This window comes from Thermobia domestica, chromosome 4 (assembly GCF_964235325.1).
Source record: "Thermobia domestica chromosome 4, izTheDome1.hap1.1, whole genome shotgun sequence".
Lineage (NCBI taxonomy): Eukaryota > Metazoa > Arthropoda > Insecta > Zygentoma > Lepismatidae > Thermobia > Thermobia domestica.
This window is the reverse complement of record NC_137457.1, coordinates 97,403,844-97,422,612: the sequence shown is the minus strand read 5'-3', so window position 1 is coordinate 97,422,612 and position 18,769 is coordinate 97,403,844. Positions and strand designations below refer to the sequence as shown.

The 18,769-nt window shown below is 33.1% G+C and overlaps 1 protein-coding gene across 1 annotated transcript; it reads left to right on the top strand.

The window, feature by feature from the left end:
* The first annotated feature begins 3,243 nt into the window (after positions 1-3,243).
* LOC145683336 (uncharacterized) lies at positions 3,244-6,713 on the top strand. The gene is made up of 2 exons (XM_081754679.1): positions 3,244-3,904; positions 5,923-6,713. Exons 1-2 carry the CDS (start codon positions 3,592-3,594, stop codon positions 6,006-6,008), a joined length of 399 nt encoding a protein of 132 aa, XP_081610805.1. The 5' UTR covers positions 3,244-3,591; the 3' UTR covers positions 6,009-6,713.
* The last annotated feature ends 12,056 nt before the right edge of the window (positions 6,714-18,769 follow it).

Genomic DNA, 18,769 nt, shown 5'->3' with positions numbered 1-18,769 from the left:
CGTATATTTTACTTTCATATTATTATTTTATTGTATGTGTATTTTAGAGTGTATTATAATTGAATTGTGTCATATTAGTATGTTAATATATATGTATTTTAAAGTGTATTAAATACACTTTACAACAAGGGAAACTGTAATTAGGCATTTGCCTGTTGTTTTTCCGAAATAAATAAATAAATAAATCCTCAGCCGGAACATCCCACTTTCGGCGTCCACTCAGGGTGAGGAAGCAGCAGGGGTAATGAATTCAGGGTTAGGCAAAAGTATCGGGACAGGCCAATAATACGAGACAGCATCGAATGCGGTGTCGTCATAATCGCTACACTATATGATGTCATCCAGTGATCAGAGAAATTTATTTTATGTAATCTTAATATGTCTATATTACTTTAAGGAGCTGCTGAACCGATTGTAGTTTTTTTAAAAAAAAAGAAAAAAAGAGAGATTTCAAAAGTCAAAATATTTGTTTACAATTTGTGTACTTACTATTCATGCATATGTGATAGGTTTCGTGTTAAATTTTACATATATTGCTATTTTCGATAGCATTGTTCTGTTCCATTGACCAGAATAACCCAATATAACGATTCACTCTATGGACCAATAATTCTTTTTTACGCAGGGCTCGAAATGAAAAGTTTCACGAAACGGAACGCTAGATACTTTCTGAAGTGTGCTTCAATTTGTATGAGTTTTTGTGTGCTTCATTGAATCTTCTCACGAGACGGAACGGAATGGTTCCCGCCTTTCACGAACCGGAACGCCGTCCGGTCCGCTCCGGGCCATTTTGAAAGAAAGGAAAAGGGGTAATTTAACGTCCCACGATTGTGCCAGCGATAGGGCTAAAGGGGACGATGAAGGAGAATGATGAAGAAAAAATGGTGGAATGAGAAAGTGGGAGGAAACGGGAGAAAACCCACGAGCACGGTGTTGGCCACCACAAGCTCACATGGCAATGCCTGGGATCAATACTGGGAGCCCGAGCACTACCACTGAGCCACCGTGACCCCCCCGGTCCATTTCGAGGTCTGCTTTTACGTCAGTGTTTGAATTTCGTCCTTGAAATTAGAGCTGAAATGGTTTCAACTGATTCGTTAACAGTTTTCTGCGAGAAATAAACTGAACTGATAAACAAAAGTTGCTGATACGTTTAGCCTGTACAGTTATGGGGGGAAAAAATTATATTTTTGCATGCTTAAACTCTTTATACATCTGTGTTATTCGTTTTTACCTGTTATAGAATTCCATACCGTCAGTGCAAAATGTCTGAAGAAAAGATTCCAGAGGCACAGTATTATGTTGTTGAATTCTCCGACGGGATACAACTAGTGCCGGTTAATTGGTTACTAGATGGGAAAAGAAAATGCTATTGGCCGAACTACAGCAGTTTTACAAAATACTATAAGGCAGTAGAGGAGAAATTAGAACCAAAGGAAGACTGAAGTATCCATAGGGTTTATGAAATTATTGGTCAATCATGTGAGTGTTTTAATATTTTCTTCACCACTTTCTTAATTATATAAAGACTTCGATTTTTTATATGGATTTTTTTTTTAAATTTGAATTTATTGAAACTGAAAAGAAAAAGGAAAAGAAAAAAATGTCAAACGTACAATTTTACAATAATATCTGTCACAAACAAAAAGTATGAGTTTTTTATATTATTGTAGATATTAAGGGTCTTTCATACAGCAAAATTAAACTATACTAATTTTACAGTATTTCTGTAATATCCTCAAAATCAATAAAAAGTAACTTGAAAAATGGAAATGTAGTGCAATAGACAATATCATTGTGCATGTCATACCGTTATCATGACTCATCTTTCTCGTTTTGCTGTGTAGTTATTAATAGATGCGGCATGGATTTGTGAGATACACCTATAAGCTGCAAAGGGACGGCTAGATGATTCGTAAAAAGCTAGGTGCTAGGTGATTCGTAAAAATGCAAAATAATATAATATTGATGACACTGGGTTCACACTGTTCAATTTCTTTATCTGTTTTGAAGATATTACAGAAAAACTGTAAAATTAGTACAGTTTAATTTTGGTGAATAGAAGATCCTTGGTAATCGTAATAAAAATGAGACTGTAAACTAAGTTGTGTTTGCAATAATTGAGCGTGCTTGGTGAGAGTAATAGTAAATTCCAAGATGATATATTTGCTGTCAAAAACCTACCACTTGTGGATCAATTCCTCGCTATGACATTCTTGCATTTTTGCATTCTTACATTGAAAAACACTCATGTAATAACCTGTTAACAAAGTTTATCCATACAGATGTAATACTTTATTTTACTCACTTAGAGCGAACGCTCTGACCATGAGGCTATGGGGGAAACTACTAAAATTTTATTATAACATTTTACTTAGAAAAAATACGGCCTCTTATAATGAAGTAAGGTAACACCAACGTAAATTACAGAAAGTAGAGACAAAGAATATTTTACTTACGATTTGGTGTCCTAAGTGGCAGATAGTTTCTATTAACATTGTTTAAATCTATTTATTGCTTTACTTATTCAACGGTATCAGTGATATACTGATCATTGGATATTTGTGACATCGTATACGAAACTTATTTTCTAAAAAAATCAAGAACGTAATACCGATTGTTTAAACTTTTGTTTGTCTCGCCTGGAGTTCATGATTAAAAGTATGATGCACTTCTGTTCAACGTCCAGGAATGTGGATATTTCAATTTTTGGTTGTTTGAAGGTTACGGTTTTCATTCACAGTGCCTCAGGGTTCTTTGAATTTTCATAATAATGAGGCGTTGAATGTTACCAAACGTAATTTTTTAAAAATAATCATAGCGATGGTTACATAGTGGCCATTAAAAAAAAAAGGCTTCTGACTGCTTGTTGAGCTGAAGCGGTAGTAGCTCCTACGATTGGCATCTACACTCGTTTTTGTGATGATTTGGCGCAAAAACTACTGAACCAATCAATATTTTTGCTACTATGAATCTTTATATAAAGATTTGCCAGAAATAAATGTCTCCTTTTCTGTATACACATATGTATACAAAGTGCATGTTAAAAATGGATGAAAAAATGGATCTGAGGGAAACATGTACGAAACCAGAATTTTGACGATAACAGATTTCAGTTTCGTAAGCAAAGTTCTCGTGGGCCGCAACAAAGTGCCCCTAGAGGCAAAAGTCGGGCGCAGTAGACCTAATGGGTAAAAAGTGCAACTGAAGGTAAAAATGGATAAAATAAAAGGTGGGTTTTAATTCTGTAAAGGTGCTCCCTGCCTTCCCGTCGTTATGGCTCTGGGGTCAACTTGAAAGCATTAAATGGAAAAAAATTGAAACCTCTATAAGAAGCACTATTTTTCGATTCTATAGCAGAAATCAGTGAGTTGCTGGAGCGAAGTCCCAAGTGGTCTAAGTGACACTCTTGGAATAAAGCCCAACAGGTGAAAACACGTTGAGTCAGTTCAAAATGGTCTTGCATTCGCTTTTGTTCAACTCGAAGCAATTCTGACATTGTATATAATTTTACTGACGAACATGATTAGAAGTGATATTAGTACCCTCTAATTTGTTTCAATATTCATTCTAGATTCTTACGAGCGTGGGATGAAGAAATTAGAACTCGGGAGAGACCAGACCGAAGTTGATACAGGTAATGAAGAATCTTTTGAGATACAGAGAAAGAAACGTCGCATACGAGCTAGAAAACAGCAATCATCATCTTCGGACGAAGATATTGCCCTTAGTGAAGCGATTAAGCAAGGTGTTTCTACAATAAAGAAGACTTTGCCACCGGTACCGAATCTCTTTTCTAAAAAGGTCGTGACGAGCACCAATGTGGATGATCCTGGAATGGCAAAAACCCCTAAGCGGAGCCCAGTCACTTCAGATGAGAGTACTGCTGTCCAAGAACACGAAGGTTAGTTCCAGTAATATATAAAATTAGATCTTAAATTCAATTCATTTGTAAATTGCCATTTATAGTTTTTTAATACTTAATATGCTTTTACAGTAAAAATGTTTCTAACGCACGAAATATCAATAGTAACCTTTATTTTCAACCAGTTATCAACAATTCTATGACAAGGGTCCCTCCATACGGTACATTCCTTTTTATTTGTAGTGGGTGGGGTAACATACAGACAATTAGTCAAAATATTTTCTTCCTCAGGGTAATTCTAATAATGTGAAATGATATTCTATGCTACTGCTGATGATGATGTGGTGTTCTGCCCGAAGACTGGTCTGACCCAAAGGTTTGTGGGTAAGGTGAATCCATATGGTGATTTCCCATTGCGTTCCATGGGATGTTGACGTCCTAAGGACAGGAACTACAGTTGAACGAGGGATCCGAACCTTTTGTTCCCAACCTGGAATTGAGCCCGGGACCCCTTGATTACAAGACGAGCTTATCCACTGTAGACATTTGTGCTATGCTATACTTTAGAAATGCTAATGCTACTAGACATTTATGCTTTACTTCAAATATAGATTTCTTTAAGGAAAACATATATTAGGTTCCTTGTATTTCTAGAAAAGTAGTCAAAAAGTAGGAAAAATGGATAGCCAATTTCCATTGTATAAAATTAAAATTGGCCAGTTTTCTTCTTCTGTTGAATAAAGTCGGAAAATCAAGTGGATTAAAATAATTAAGGAAATTAGCTGAACTAAACAACTTTTTTGATGTCAAAAAAATATTGTCACTGTTATTTACGCTTAAGAAGGCAACAAACAAATGTAAAGAAAACACTGAACAGTGACAAAGTAGTGTAGTTCAGTGTTTTCACGTCTTAGGCGACTTAGTTATTGTAACTCTTTAAATCCGTGTGACTCTCGGACTTCATTCAACAGAAGGGAGGATTATTCCCGAAAGTTAATAATGTATCAATGTTTTATATCCATGCTTTATATGTCATATATCTATGTTTACGTGCACTTCATGGACAGCAGCAATATTCCTATTTCCAGAACTCCGTTTATGGGAGTAGGATACATACTTAACAATACCTTGAAAAAAAAACAGGAAAAGTGCTCAATGGTATTGTTTCTTAAAAGTTTCATCTGATGACTACGTCCGTATCTCTTGGAAATAACCTGGATAACGAGAGTTAATGTTAAAAAGGAAGTTCAAAAATCTCAAATACTACAAGATCGACGATTGTGTTAAATTCTCATTCTTATTGTAGACATTTATTAGATTTGTACTAAGTACAAAGATGTTCAGGAAAAAGGGTCACAAAGTTTCAGGGCAGAAAGATTGCATCAAAAGAAGAAAAAAGCCGTACTAAACATGTCTTTTGCGCTTCGTTTCGGAGTATGAGCTGCCGACAATGTGGGAAATCGAATTTCATAAACTATTCAACGTACAGAGTGGGGCCGTGGTGGCTCAGTGGTAGAGCGTTCACCTCTGGTGCTTAGGGTCCCGGGTTCGATCCCAGCCCCCGCCAAGTGAACTTTGTGGTGGACAAACACCGTGTGCGTGGGCTTTCCCGGGGTTCTCCCGTTTCCTCCCACATTCTTCATTCCGTACAGAGTGCGGTTTAAGCTTTCGCACTCAGTCATACCTGCTCGATTTGGAAATATATATATTCCAAAACTCTAATGCGTGCGTAAGGAACTCCTTAAAAAAATTCTGTATCGCCTTTCGGAGTAATCCCGTCCGAACGCATTGTACAGATTTGAAACACGCATTTTCTAACTAATGTAAGTATGACTTCAAGTGTACGCTTTACACAAAACTAATTAGTACCATAACGTTAAATAGTTTCTGAAGTTCAGTTTCCCACGTTTTCGGCAGCTTTTATCTCCGAAACGACGCGTTTCTTTACTAAAAGAACTTTTCTATTGATCTACCCTGAAAGTTTGTGACCCTTTTTTCTGAACATGTTTTATATTGTACATAATCATTTACTTAATAGTTTGTTTTTATTGTTGCAGGCACTGTGCGGTATCACAAGCATTGCAAGGCATCAACAGATGCAGAGATATCAGATGTAATAAAAAAAGTGGCTTCGTCATGCTAAAGAGCGGGCTCTCAGGCAGAAGAACAACACTAACAATGATTAGTTATGCAAGAAAAAGTGTAAAATAAAACTAAGAACGCATTGTTTTGATGTTCTGTCATGCAGATTTAACGATCTGTGAAATCTGCAGTTAACGGTGATTTTTTTTTATTGTAGGAACAAAAGACAACAGTTTTTCAAGAAATGTGTTTGAGTGATAATAATACCCAAGTTATTTATTCTAAATTAAAGTCGGTCGTCTTCTCCTTCTTACAACTTAGTCACAAACAGATTATGTTGAATCATTTTTTTTTAACATTCGTCGCCCAAGGCAAAGACATTGGTATAACCCTTTTATGAGGTTACATATCCTCTTTTTTATTTTTAATGGAAGTGTAGGATTTACATGGATTAAACTTGAATTACTAGACTTTTTATGAGATTCAGTGCGTAGTGGTACTGTAACTGCTTTTTTGTAAGTTTTGAAATTCACTCAGAATTTTGCATTTTTTTCAACAACTTTGGTAATCGAGGTGTTGAATTGAAAAGGTTGAGAACCAGTCTCTTGGATTCATGTTGCATTTATTTTTATACTAAAGAAACCTTTTGTGATGTATGTCATATTTTGTGTTTGTGTCATTATTTGCATATGTAAATAATACTATGTGGAAGCAATGATTGTACTCAGTAATTTAGCTAAGTTTTAGCATTTATTGAAATAAAGAAAGAAAATTTACTGTACTTGGTTTTTAGTCTCAATGTAAATTATGAAATTGAAAACAAAATTTCAATCAATTTTTCAATTAATAAGAATTACATACTGTACAATATATATATAAAATCTCTTCATTAATTATCTGTAACTTTGTTGCGCAGCTGATAGAATTCGGTGCCGGTGACTGATAGTTCGCAAACTAAAATCCTGTCGACACTAAACTAAAATTTAAAAAACCGTTCACTATTCTCGCTTAGCCATGGAAATGCATTGGGCGTATGGTTGCAGAGCTGCTTTCGTGGTTTATCACGACATATATTTTGAACCCGCAACTATTTTTTTTTAATCTTTTGGTATATTATATAATAACACCACATTTTCACGAAGCTGGTATGGTTAAGCCAGTTTTCTTAGAAACTTTTTTCTCTGTTCTGAATTAGTACGTCCACTAGAATGCTACGTCGAAATTAATTACATAAGTATTACAGAAAGTTCATTGTTTGCACCCTTTGTCTTTTCTTTTATTACTAAATGAAGATCTAATTAAATTTCCATTATGGTGCGGGAAATGTCCTGCTTCCGAGTGACGGACTTCATATTAGGAGTCATAGTTGGATGGACATTCAACTAGCACTCTTGACAATGGAAATTCCGTCTCTCGGAAGCAGGGTATTCAAGCATCATAAAGGACATTTATATCTTCGTTTAGTAATATAAGGAAGGGCAAAGGGTGGTCCCTCCCTTCTCCGTCCAGCTAGGCGATTTGAGATATCCATGTGACATCCACCGGACGTCCCATCGCGATGTACAAATCACGTCTCGCAGACATCACACGGACGTCTCGCGGGACGTCCATGGGATATCCATGAAGCGGACATTCGGCCGTCTGATCAACAGCTACAGGACGTCCTGCTGATATCGTGGGATGTCGCATGGACATCGCAAATATCCCATCGGGACATCCCATTGGACATCCTGAGGATATTGAATGCTATTAGGGGTGTGCTCATGCTCAAACTTCTAATATTTTGCAAGGGCAGAGAATTAGTATAAGAAAAGTGGGTTCAATCGAGGAATCACATGTAAGAAATTTTCCTTATCCTGAAACTCAGTTTCACGGTTTTGTGCTATCTGAATCTAACCCGCATTTTCCAAGGTCAAACTTTGAAAGAAATCAAAATTTAGAATCACATGTAAATGTTAATATGCCTCATGGCACAGATGTACTTAGGGGTGACACTGAAGAAACTCATATAAAACAACCCTATGCAGATATTAAGAGTACTAATATATTTCAAAATCATTTGAGTAATAATCTTGAAACTGGTAGGCCTATTTTAGGTAATGATAACTTAGGTTTCACTATGGCTAGACCCGCCTTAGCATGTGACTTCCGAAAGCATGTATCCCAGAGTGCCTATGTTGCATTGCAGAAACAAATACATTCTTTACCCGTGGTGGACGGATCTGAAAGTCATTCTTTTTCATATTTTTGGTTCGTCTAGACGAGATAATTAGGCGACAAGAAATGACTGTAGAGGTAATTTTAGTTGCGAGTTTAGAACAAACTCGTGGTGAGTTTAATCGCACCTTATATTCCTACTTGAGTATATCTAACAATTGGGAACATATTTGCTCAAGTTTGCTTGCAAGGTTCGTATCTACAATTAGTAGAACTCAATTTGTGAGTCATTATTTTTATAGGATTATGTTAGAGCACGAAAACATGTATACTTTCTTGCAAGAAAAACTAAGTATTGCCAATGTCTTGGGTCTTCATTATGACGATCACGTGTTTTGCGACATAGTAACCAATTTAGTACCTCCGCATATTTATGCGAGATATTTCACAAATCAGATTCCTACTACTGTACCCGAGCTTATGACCATTGCTCAATCTTGTGACCACTTTATCAGGTATAATCATGATTATTGTAAATTAAAGGGTAATGTAAATTTCGCTCAAGGTATTTTGAACTATTCTAAACCAATGGATTTCTCGGATAAAAACTTTTCACCTCTAAAATCCCGTATGGAAAGGAATATTAAGTGCTTTCGGTGCAATCAAGCTGGACATTTTCACAACTCCTGTCCTTACCTATCCAAAGTTACATCTCAAGGAAAATTCTTACCTCGAACCTTGTTAAATCATCTAGAAAGGGACAAACAAGTGCAATTTATTCCAGTAACAGTGGATGGTGTTTCCAATTCCTGTATATTGGACTCAGCGTCTTGGGTAAATCTGATAAGTAGGAAATTTCTGAACCTTATACGTAATAGGGTGCAGGTAAACATTATACCCACCAACTTCACCACTGTGGGAATAGGTGAAACAGTCGTAACGCTCCATCAAAAGGTCAAGATTACCATCAAAATTAGTAATACAGACTTTCACTTGTGGTTTTACGTGACAAACTCTAACCATTTCGATCTTCTATTGGGAAATCAGTTCATCTTGGACAATAAGGTTATTATAGACATATCCCAAAAGAAACTTGTTATCACCACGTTAAAACTTACAGTGCCTTTACACTGGAGGGAAGATTTAGTGTCTTTTAAAAGTGTGCCTTCAGATATTTCTTCCAGTAAGTCTAAATCTGTGCTTAGTCAACCAAAATCCACCTATTCCAAAACCAAGGCGCCTGTCCAAAGGAAAAGGAACTATCATGGTCACACCATACGGAGTTTGAATGAGGATCCTAGGAAGAAAGGAAGGAGGGAGGAGGAGCCAGTCCAAGGACAAACCGCAGGTAGCACCATTCCTAATAAGTTATGTTGTTTTAATAATGTTTTCAATTCCAGGGAATTATATAAGGACACCAATAAAAATTACGATTCAGTCGAGAATGAAAATAATGAGGTAGATAATATTGAAATTTCATCTAGTTTAAAAGATAAGTATCCTGAATTGGTAGAGTATGTCCAGAATTTATGTAATTCTTATTCAGATGTTATCTCGAATTCTTTGGGCGAAATTAAGGATTTTACTTATGAGATAGAAATGGAAGATCCCACCCCTGTTAGATTACAACCGTACCAAGTTACAGGAAGTAAATTAAAAGAACTTGAGCATCTATTTATTGTTTGTGACGCTGCATCCAGGTTTGTGATGATAGAAGCACTAAGATCTTTAAGCTCCAAGGTTATTTGCAGTAAGCTGGAAAACCTTTACTTTCTTCTGGGATTTCCTAATAAAGTCGTCCACGATCGTGCGCAGATCTTCACAAGTTCCTACATGAAGCAACATCTTTTTAGCCTTGGTATTCAGGACATTACTACAGCTCCCTACTCACCTAGCAGCAACCAGGCGGAGAGACAGATTCGATCGATTAAGAACATTCTGAGAACGTATGTTAATGAGCATCAATCAGATTGGGCCCAATACATCAAGAAGATACAGTATACGCTCAACATGTGTGTCTCAGAATCGACTGGATTTGAGCCGGCGGAAATCTATCTTGGTCGTAAATTGTCTTCACCCTTGGATGTTCTATGGGAATTAAACTTGGAAGAACTAGACGGTACTCCTGATAAAGAAGAGAAAATGGCGAAACTTGTCGAAAACATTGATCGATCTTGGAAAAGGAAGCAGAAATGTTACTCTAAAACCAGAGACTTGCCAAATTATCATAGAGACCAGTTAGTTTTGGTAAAGAAATTCCAAAAGGCCTCAATTATCAAACATTTTACACCTAAGTTAAGTCCTTTATTCGAAGGAACCTTTAAAGTTTTGAGCAAACTTAATTTAAATACGTTGTGGTTGCAAGATGTTGCTAATCCTAAGCGTATCATTAAAAGAAATGTTAATCACGTTAAGCCTTATAATTCAGTAAGCCAAACGTAAAATGAAATTGAAAAATTCTTTTAAAATGTAACAACAATATTCTGTACAGTTATTTTGTGTGTTTTTCATTTTTGTAATTTCCAGATATATGGCAGTGAAGTGTATAGTGTCTTAGTGTAGTGAGATGTGAAAAGGGAGTATCATCTTATCATTATACCGCGGTATTTCATCCATCTAAGTTGTAAGTGGTCGTCGCTGGAATTACTGTAGGTATTATATTTTTTTTTATTTGGCAATGGTCATAGTCTATTATCCTTTATGTGTCGATTAACTTCTGTAGTCCAAAATATATATGTATTTATACATATAAATTTCAGCGGGGACAGGGAAATTTTATGTAACGAAATCGACACATAAATGGAAATATTGTAAATTAATAAGAGAAAATTTGATAGGTTATAGAATGAGGACAGATGCGCACCTAATACAAGCGCCTCTAGTGGCGATTCTCTGAAGTATCAAACATTCCTCCTTGATGTGGAAGGAATGATCGCCATTGCCGCTCATAAACCAGTAACTGATAGTGGTGGGAAAAAGGCTCTCCTTAATAATGAAAAATTCACATTGTTTTCGGTTTTGAAATTACTTTAAAGTATATTACTTTGGAAGGCAGGTTTGCTGGTAACCAAGAAATAACTTTTCAGGCGATGCGTTTGGCAAATTAGAAAAATAGGAGATAAACATTTCATATTATTCCTAACTTCATTTTGTGCCATGTTATATCTATATAAATTATATTTTTCTTTAGTCCTCATGTCTATAACTAATATCAAATATGTTTGATATGCTTAGTATATATGTCTTAGGTATTTACGTATGTTTCTTTGTACTTGTATTTCAAGAAAGGTAATTTTGATACTTAAGAAGTTTCGTGTGAAACTAGTGCGAACATGTGCTAATCGGTTAGCTTCAATAAGGTTTAATGGCTGCCGATTGAACTGGTTTAAAGGAACTTTTGGAAGTGGAATTAATTATCAAATTGAACTTACTACGAAAAACATTTTATATTTAGTGTATTGGAAATTTGAAATTGAAATTAACATAACCAATGCGAAAAACTGAAACAGCCAAAGAACAATTTTCATTATATTGCTTATTTGAGTTGTTGTTGTTATACGTATATTATTTCGTTATTAGTTATAATAAATAGAAGACTAAATCTAGATAGTGTATATCCAAATTATTTCCATGCATTTCTCATTCCGCCGCAACTTAATTTGTATGAGCAACATTTTTTTCTTTCGGTGCTTTCAACATTCTAAAGTGCTACAGAACAGTGAATAAATGTTGGAAGATATTCTATTTCCAAATGTACGTTGGAGTTCTAAATTAATGTTTTGATTTATTATCTTTAATAAAATTATTGGCCTATTTATGCGGTAGTCTGTTTTCAATCCTAACATTTCTTTGAGCGAGATAAGTAACATAATATTTCTGTCTAGAATATATTTTATCCTTCAATATTTTTTGTAATAATACATAAACATCGCTCTCTCGTTCGGAAGTTTACGTAGAACAGTGAATAAATCTTGCAAGATATTCTATTTCGAAATGGACTTTGCAGTGTTCAATCAAAGTTGAGATTTATTATTCTTAATTAATTTATGGCGTATATATGCGGTACTATTCTTTGAATGCTAACATTACTTTGAGCGAAATAAGTAACATAACATTTCTGTCTTGAAGAAAATTTTCTACTTCTATATTTGTTGTATAATACGTAAGCATCGCTCTCTCGTTCCGTAGTTTAATTCGAACACTGAATAAATTTTGGAAGATATTCTATTTGTAATTGTAATTTGCAGTGTTCAATCAAAGTTGAGTTTTATTATTCTTATTTAATTTATTTGTGTATTGTCGGGGCACTATTCTTTGAATGCTAACATTACTTTGAGCGAGATAAGTAACAAAACATTTCTTTTTAGAATACATTTTCTCCTTCTACATTTATTGTGCTTATACGTAAGCATCGCTCACTTGTTCGGGAGTTTAAATCGAGCAGTGAATAAATGTTGGAAGATATTCTTTTTCGAAATGTACTTCTCAGTATTATAACAAAGTTTAGTTTTATTATTCTCGTATTGGACTATTTACGCTTTAGTCTTCTTTCAATTTTAACATTTCCTTAAGCGAGATTAGTAACGTAACATTTCTAGCTAGAATACATTTTATCCTTCAATATTTATTGTGTTAATACTTAAGCATAGCTTTCTCGTACGGATGTTAAGACGAACAGTGAATAAATCTTGGAAGATATTCTATTTCGAAATGTACTTTGGAGTGTTAGATGAATATTTAGTTTTTTGTGTCCTTATTTAATTTATTTTACTATTTATGCGGTACACTTCTTATAATTGGTAACATTTCTTGAGATAGAGAAATAACATAACATCCCTGTCTGAGAATTTTTCTCCTTCTACATTCCTAGTCAGAAATGTAAAAGCATGGCTCTCTTGTTCGGAAGTTTAATTCGAACAGTAAATAAATGTTGGAAGATATTCTATTAATAAATGTACTTTGCAGTGTTAAATGTAAGTTGAGTTTTATTATCCTTATTTAATTTATTGGCCTACTTATGCGGTAGTCTTTTTGAATGCTAACATTACTTAGAGCGAGATAAGTAACATAACATATCGGTCTAGAATACAATTTCTCCTTCTACAGTTATTGTGTTAATACATAAGCATTGTTCTCTTGTTTGGAAATTTGATTCGAACAGTGTATAAATGCTGGAAGATATTCTTTTTCGAAATGTACTTTGCAGAGTTAAATTAAATTAAGTTTTATTATCCTAATTTAAAATTTGGCGTATTTATGCGGTACTCTTCTTTGAATGCTAACGTTACATTGAGCGAGATAAGTAACATTTCTGTCTAGAAAATATTTTCTCCTACATTTATTGTGTTAATACGTATACATCGCTCTCTCGTTTGGATGTTATTCGAACAGTGGATAAACTTTGGAAAATATTTTATTTCTAAATGTACTTTGAAGTGTTAAATTAAAGTTTTGTTTTATTATCTTCATTTAAATTATTGGCCTATTTATGCGGTAGTCTTCTTTCAATCCTAACATTCCTTTGATCGATATAAGTAACATAATATTTCTGTCTAGAATACATTTTATCCTTTAATATTTATTGTGTTAATAAATAAGCATCGCTCTCTCGTACAGATGTTAAAACGAACAGTGAATAAACCGTGGAAGATATTCTATTTCAAAATGTACTTTCCAGTGTTGAATGAATGTTTAGTTTCTTGTGTCCTTATTTAATTTATTGGACTATTTATGCGGTACACTTCTTTGAATTGGTAACATTTTTTGAGATAGAGAAATAACATAACATCACTGTTTGAGAATTTTTCTCAGTCTACATTCCTAGTCAGAATATATAAGCATGGCTCTCTCGTTAGGAAGATTAATTCGAACAGTAAATAAATGTTGGAAGATGTTCTATTACTAAATGTGCTTTGCAGTGTTAAATTTAAGTTTAGTTTTATTATTTTCATTTATATTATTGGCCTATTTATGCGGTACTCTTTTTGAATGCTAACATTTCTTTGAGTGAGATAAGTAACATAACATTTCTGTCTAGAAAATATTTTCTCCTTCTACATTTATTTTGATAATACGTAAACATCACTCTCTCGTTTGGATGTTTAATTCTAGCAGTGAATAAATGTTTGAAGATATTCTATTTCAAAATGTACATTCAAGTGTAAAATTGAAGTTAATTTTTTTATCTTTCTTTAAATTATATGCCTGTTTTTGTCGGTATTGTTCTTTCAATGCTAACATTTCTTTGAGCTAGATAAGTAATATAACATTTCTGTTAGAATATATTTTCTCCTTCTACATTTATTGTGATAATACATAAGCATCACTCTCTCGTTCATAAGTTTAATTCAAACAGTAATAAATTTTGGAAGATATTTTATTACTAAATGTACTTTAAAGTGTGAAATTAAGTTTTAGTTTTATTATCCTTATTTAATTTATTGGCCTGTTTTTGCGGTACTGTTCTTTCAATGCTAACATTTTTTTGAGCTAGATAAGTAATATAACATTTCTGTTAGAATATATTTTCTCCTTCTACATTTATTGTGTTAATACGTAATCATCGCTCTCTCGTTCGGATGTTTAATTCAAAACAGTGGATAAATTTTGGAAGATATTCTATTTCTAAATGTACTTTAAAGTGCTAAGTTAAAGTTTATTTTTTATCCTTATTTAAATTATTGTCCCATTTATGCGGTACTGTTCTTTAAATGATAACATTTCTTTGAGCGAGATAAATAATATATCATTTCTGTTAGAATACATTTTCTCCTCATACATAAGCACCGCTCTCTCCATCGGAAGTTTAATTCCAGCAGTTGATAAATTTTGGAAGATATTCTATTTCTAAAAGTAGTTTGGAGTGTTACGTTATAATTGAGTTTTATTTTCTTTAATTAAATTATTGGCCTATTCATGCCGTACTTTACTGCTATGATAAATTTTCTTCGACCGTGATAAGTAACATAACATTTCTGTCTAGAATATATTTTCTCCTTCTACATTTATTGTGTAATACACAAGCATCGCTCTCTCGTTCGGAAGTTTAATTCGAACAGTGAATAAATATTGGAAGATATTCTATTTCGAAATGTACTTTGGAGTGTTATTAAAGTTTTGTTTTATTATCCTTATTTAAATTATTGGCCTATTTATGCGGTAGTCTTCTTTCAATCCTAATATTTCTTTGAGCGAGATAAGTAACATAATATTTCTGCCTAGAATACATTTTATCCTTCAATATTTTTTGTGTTAATACATAAGCATCACTCTCTCGTATGGAAGTTTAACTCGAACAGTGAATAAATCTTGGAAGAATTCTATTTCGAAATTTACTTTGGAGTCTTAAATTAAGGTTTCGCTTTTTGTGCCCTTATTTAATTTATTGGCCTATTTATGCGGTACACTTCTATGAATTGGTCACATTTTTTGAATTAGAGAAATAACATAACAAACCTGTCTGAGAATTACTGTCCTCTACATTCCTAGTCACCATACATAAGCATCGCTCTCTCGTTCGGAAGTTAAATTCGAAAAGTGAATAAATGTTGGAAGATATGCCATTACTAAATGTACTTTGCAGTGTTAAGGTAAAGTTGAGGTTTATTTTTTTCTTTTTTAATTTATTGGCGTATTTATGCGGTACTCTTCTTTCATTGATCACATTACTTTGAGCGAGATAAGTATCATAACATTTCTGTCTTGAAGAAAATTTTCTACTTCTATATTTGTTGTATAATACGTAAGCATCGCTCTCTCGTTCCGTAGTTTAATTCGGACAGTGAATAAATGTCGGAAGATATTTTATTTGTAAGTGTAATTTGCAGTGTTCAATCAAAGTTGAGTTCTATTATTCTTATTTAATTTATTGGTGTATTTTCACGGCACTATTCTTTGAATGCTAACATTACTTTGAGCGAGATAAGTAACAAAACATTTCTTTTTAGAATACATTTTCTCCTTCTACATTTATTGCGTTTATACGTAAGCATCGCTCACTTGTTCGGGAGTTTAAATCGAGCAGTGAATAAATGTTGGAAGATATTCTTTTTCGAAATGTACTTCTCAGTATTATAACAAAGTTTAGTTTTATTATTCTCGTATTGGACTATTTACGCTTTAGTCTTCTTTCAATTTTAACATTTCCTTAAGCGAGATTAGTAACGTAACATTTCTAGCTAGAATACATTTTATCCTTCAATACTTATTGTGTCAATACTTAAGCATTGCTTTCTCGTACGGATATTAAGACGAACAGTGAATAAATCTTGGAAGATATTCTATTACGAAATGTACCTTGGAGTGTTAAATGAATGTTTAGTTTTTTGTGTCCTTATTTAATTTATTTTACTATTTATGCGGTACACTTCTTTGAATTGGTAACATTTCTTGAGATAGAGAAATAACAACATCCCTGTCTCTGAATTTTCTCCCTCTACATTTCTAGTCAGAATTTTTAAGCATGGCTCCCTCGTTCGGAAGTTTAATTCGAACAGTTAATAAATGTTGGTAGATATTCTATTAATAAATGAACTTTGCAGTGTTAAATTTAGGTTTAGTTTCATTATCCTTATTTAAATTATTGGTCTATTTATGCGGTACTCTTCTTGAATGCTAACATTTCTTTGAGCGAGATAAGTAATATAACATTTCGGTCTAGAATACAATTTCTCCTTCTACATTTATTGTGTTAATCCATAAGCATTGCTCTCTTGTTTGGAAATTTAATTCGAGCAGAATATAAATGCTGGAAAATATTCTTTTTCGAAATGTAATTCGCAGAGATGAATTAAAATTTAGTTTTATTATTCTAATTAAATATATTTGCGTATTTATGAGGTACTATTTTTTGAATGCTAACGTTTCATCGAGCGAGATAAGTAACATTTCTGTCTAGAAAATATTTTCTCCTTCTACATTTATTGTGTTAATACGTAAACATCGCTCTCTTGTTTGGATGTTTAATTCGAACAATGGATAAATGTTTGAAGATATATACTATTTCGAAGTGTACATTGAAGTGTTAAATTAAACTTTAGTTTTTTTATTCTTATTTAAATTATTGGCCCATTTACGCAGTACTTTTCTGTCAATGCTAACATATCTTTGAGCGAGATAAGTAATATAACATTTCTGTTAGAATATATTTTCTCCTTCTACATTTTTTGTGATAATACATAAGCATCGCTCTCTCGTTCGGAAGTTTAATTCGAACAGTTTATAAATTTTGGAGATATTTATTAAATAATTTGCAAATGTACTTTGAAGTGTTAAATTAAAGTTTAGTTTTATTATCCTTATTTAAATTATTGGTCTATTTAAGCGGTACTCTTTTTGAATGCTAACATTTCTTTGAGCGAGATACATTTCTGTCTAGAACATTTCTGTCTAGAACAAGATTTTTTTCCTACAATTATTGTGATAATACATAAGCATCGCTCTCTCGTTCGGAAGTTTAATTCCAACAGTGGATAAATTTTGAAAGATATTTATTTCTAAATGTACTTTGCAGTGTTAAATTAAAGTTGAATTTTATTATCCTAATTTAATTTATTAGCATATTTATGGTGTACTCTTCTTTCAATGCTAACATTTCTTTGAGCGATGTAAGTAATATAACATTTCTGTTAGAATATATTTTCTCCTTCTACATTTATTTGTAATACACAAGAATCGGTCTCTCGTTCGGAACTTTAATTCGAACATTGAATAAATATTGGAAGATATTTTATTTCTATATATACTTTTAACTGTTAAACAAAAGTTTAATTTTATTATCCTTATGTAATTTATTGGCCTATTTATACGGTATTCTTTTTTAATGCTAACATTTCTTCGGGCGAGATAAGTAACATATCATTTCTTTCAAGAATATATTTTCCCCTTCTACATTTATTATGTTAATACATAAACATTGCTCTCTTGTTTGGAAATTTAATTCGAACAGTGTATAAATGCTAGAAGATATTCTTTTTCGAAATTTACTTCGCAGAGTTAAATTAAAGTTTAGTTTTATTATCCTTATATAATTTATTGGCCTTTTTTTGCGGTACTGTTCTTTCAATGCTAACATTTCTTTGAGCGCGATAAGTAACTTAACATATCAGTTAGAATACATTTTCTCCTCGTACATAAACATCGCTCTCTCCATCGGAAGTTTAATTCTAACAGTGGATAAATTTTGAAAGATATTCTATTTTTAATGTATTTTGAAATGTTAAATTAAAGTTGAGTTTTATTATCCTCATTTATTTTATCGGCATATTTATGCGGTACTCTTCTTTCAATGCTAACATTTCTTTGAGCGAGATAAGTAACATAACATTTCTGTCTAGAACAAAATTTTCTCCTTCTATATTTATTGTGCTAACACATAAGCATCCCTCTCTCGTTCGGATGTTTAATTCGAACAGTGAATAAATGTTGGAAGACATTCTATTTCTAAATGTACTTTGAAGTGTTAAATTATAATTGAGTTTTGTTATCCTTATATAATTTATTGGTGTATTCATGCGGTACACTTCTTTGAATGCTAACATATTCTGTTAATACGTAAGCATCGCTCTCTCGTTCGGGAGTTCAATACGAACAGTGAATAAATGTTGGAAGATATTCTGTTTCGAAATTGATTTATCAGTATTATATCGAAGTTTAATTTTATCCTGA

Coding starts and splice junctions, on each gene's coding strand:
- LOC145683336 (XM_081754679.1), top strand. CDS start 3,592: ATGAAGAAATTAGAACTCGGGAGAGACCAGACCGAAGTTGATACAGGT. Junction 3,905..5,922: donor TGCTGTCCAAGAACACGAAG/GTTAGTTCCAGT, acceptor TTATTGTTGCAG/GCACTGTGCGGTATCACAAG.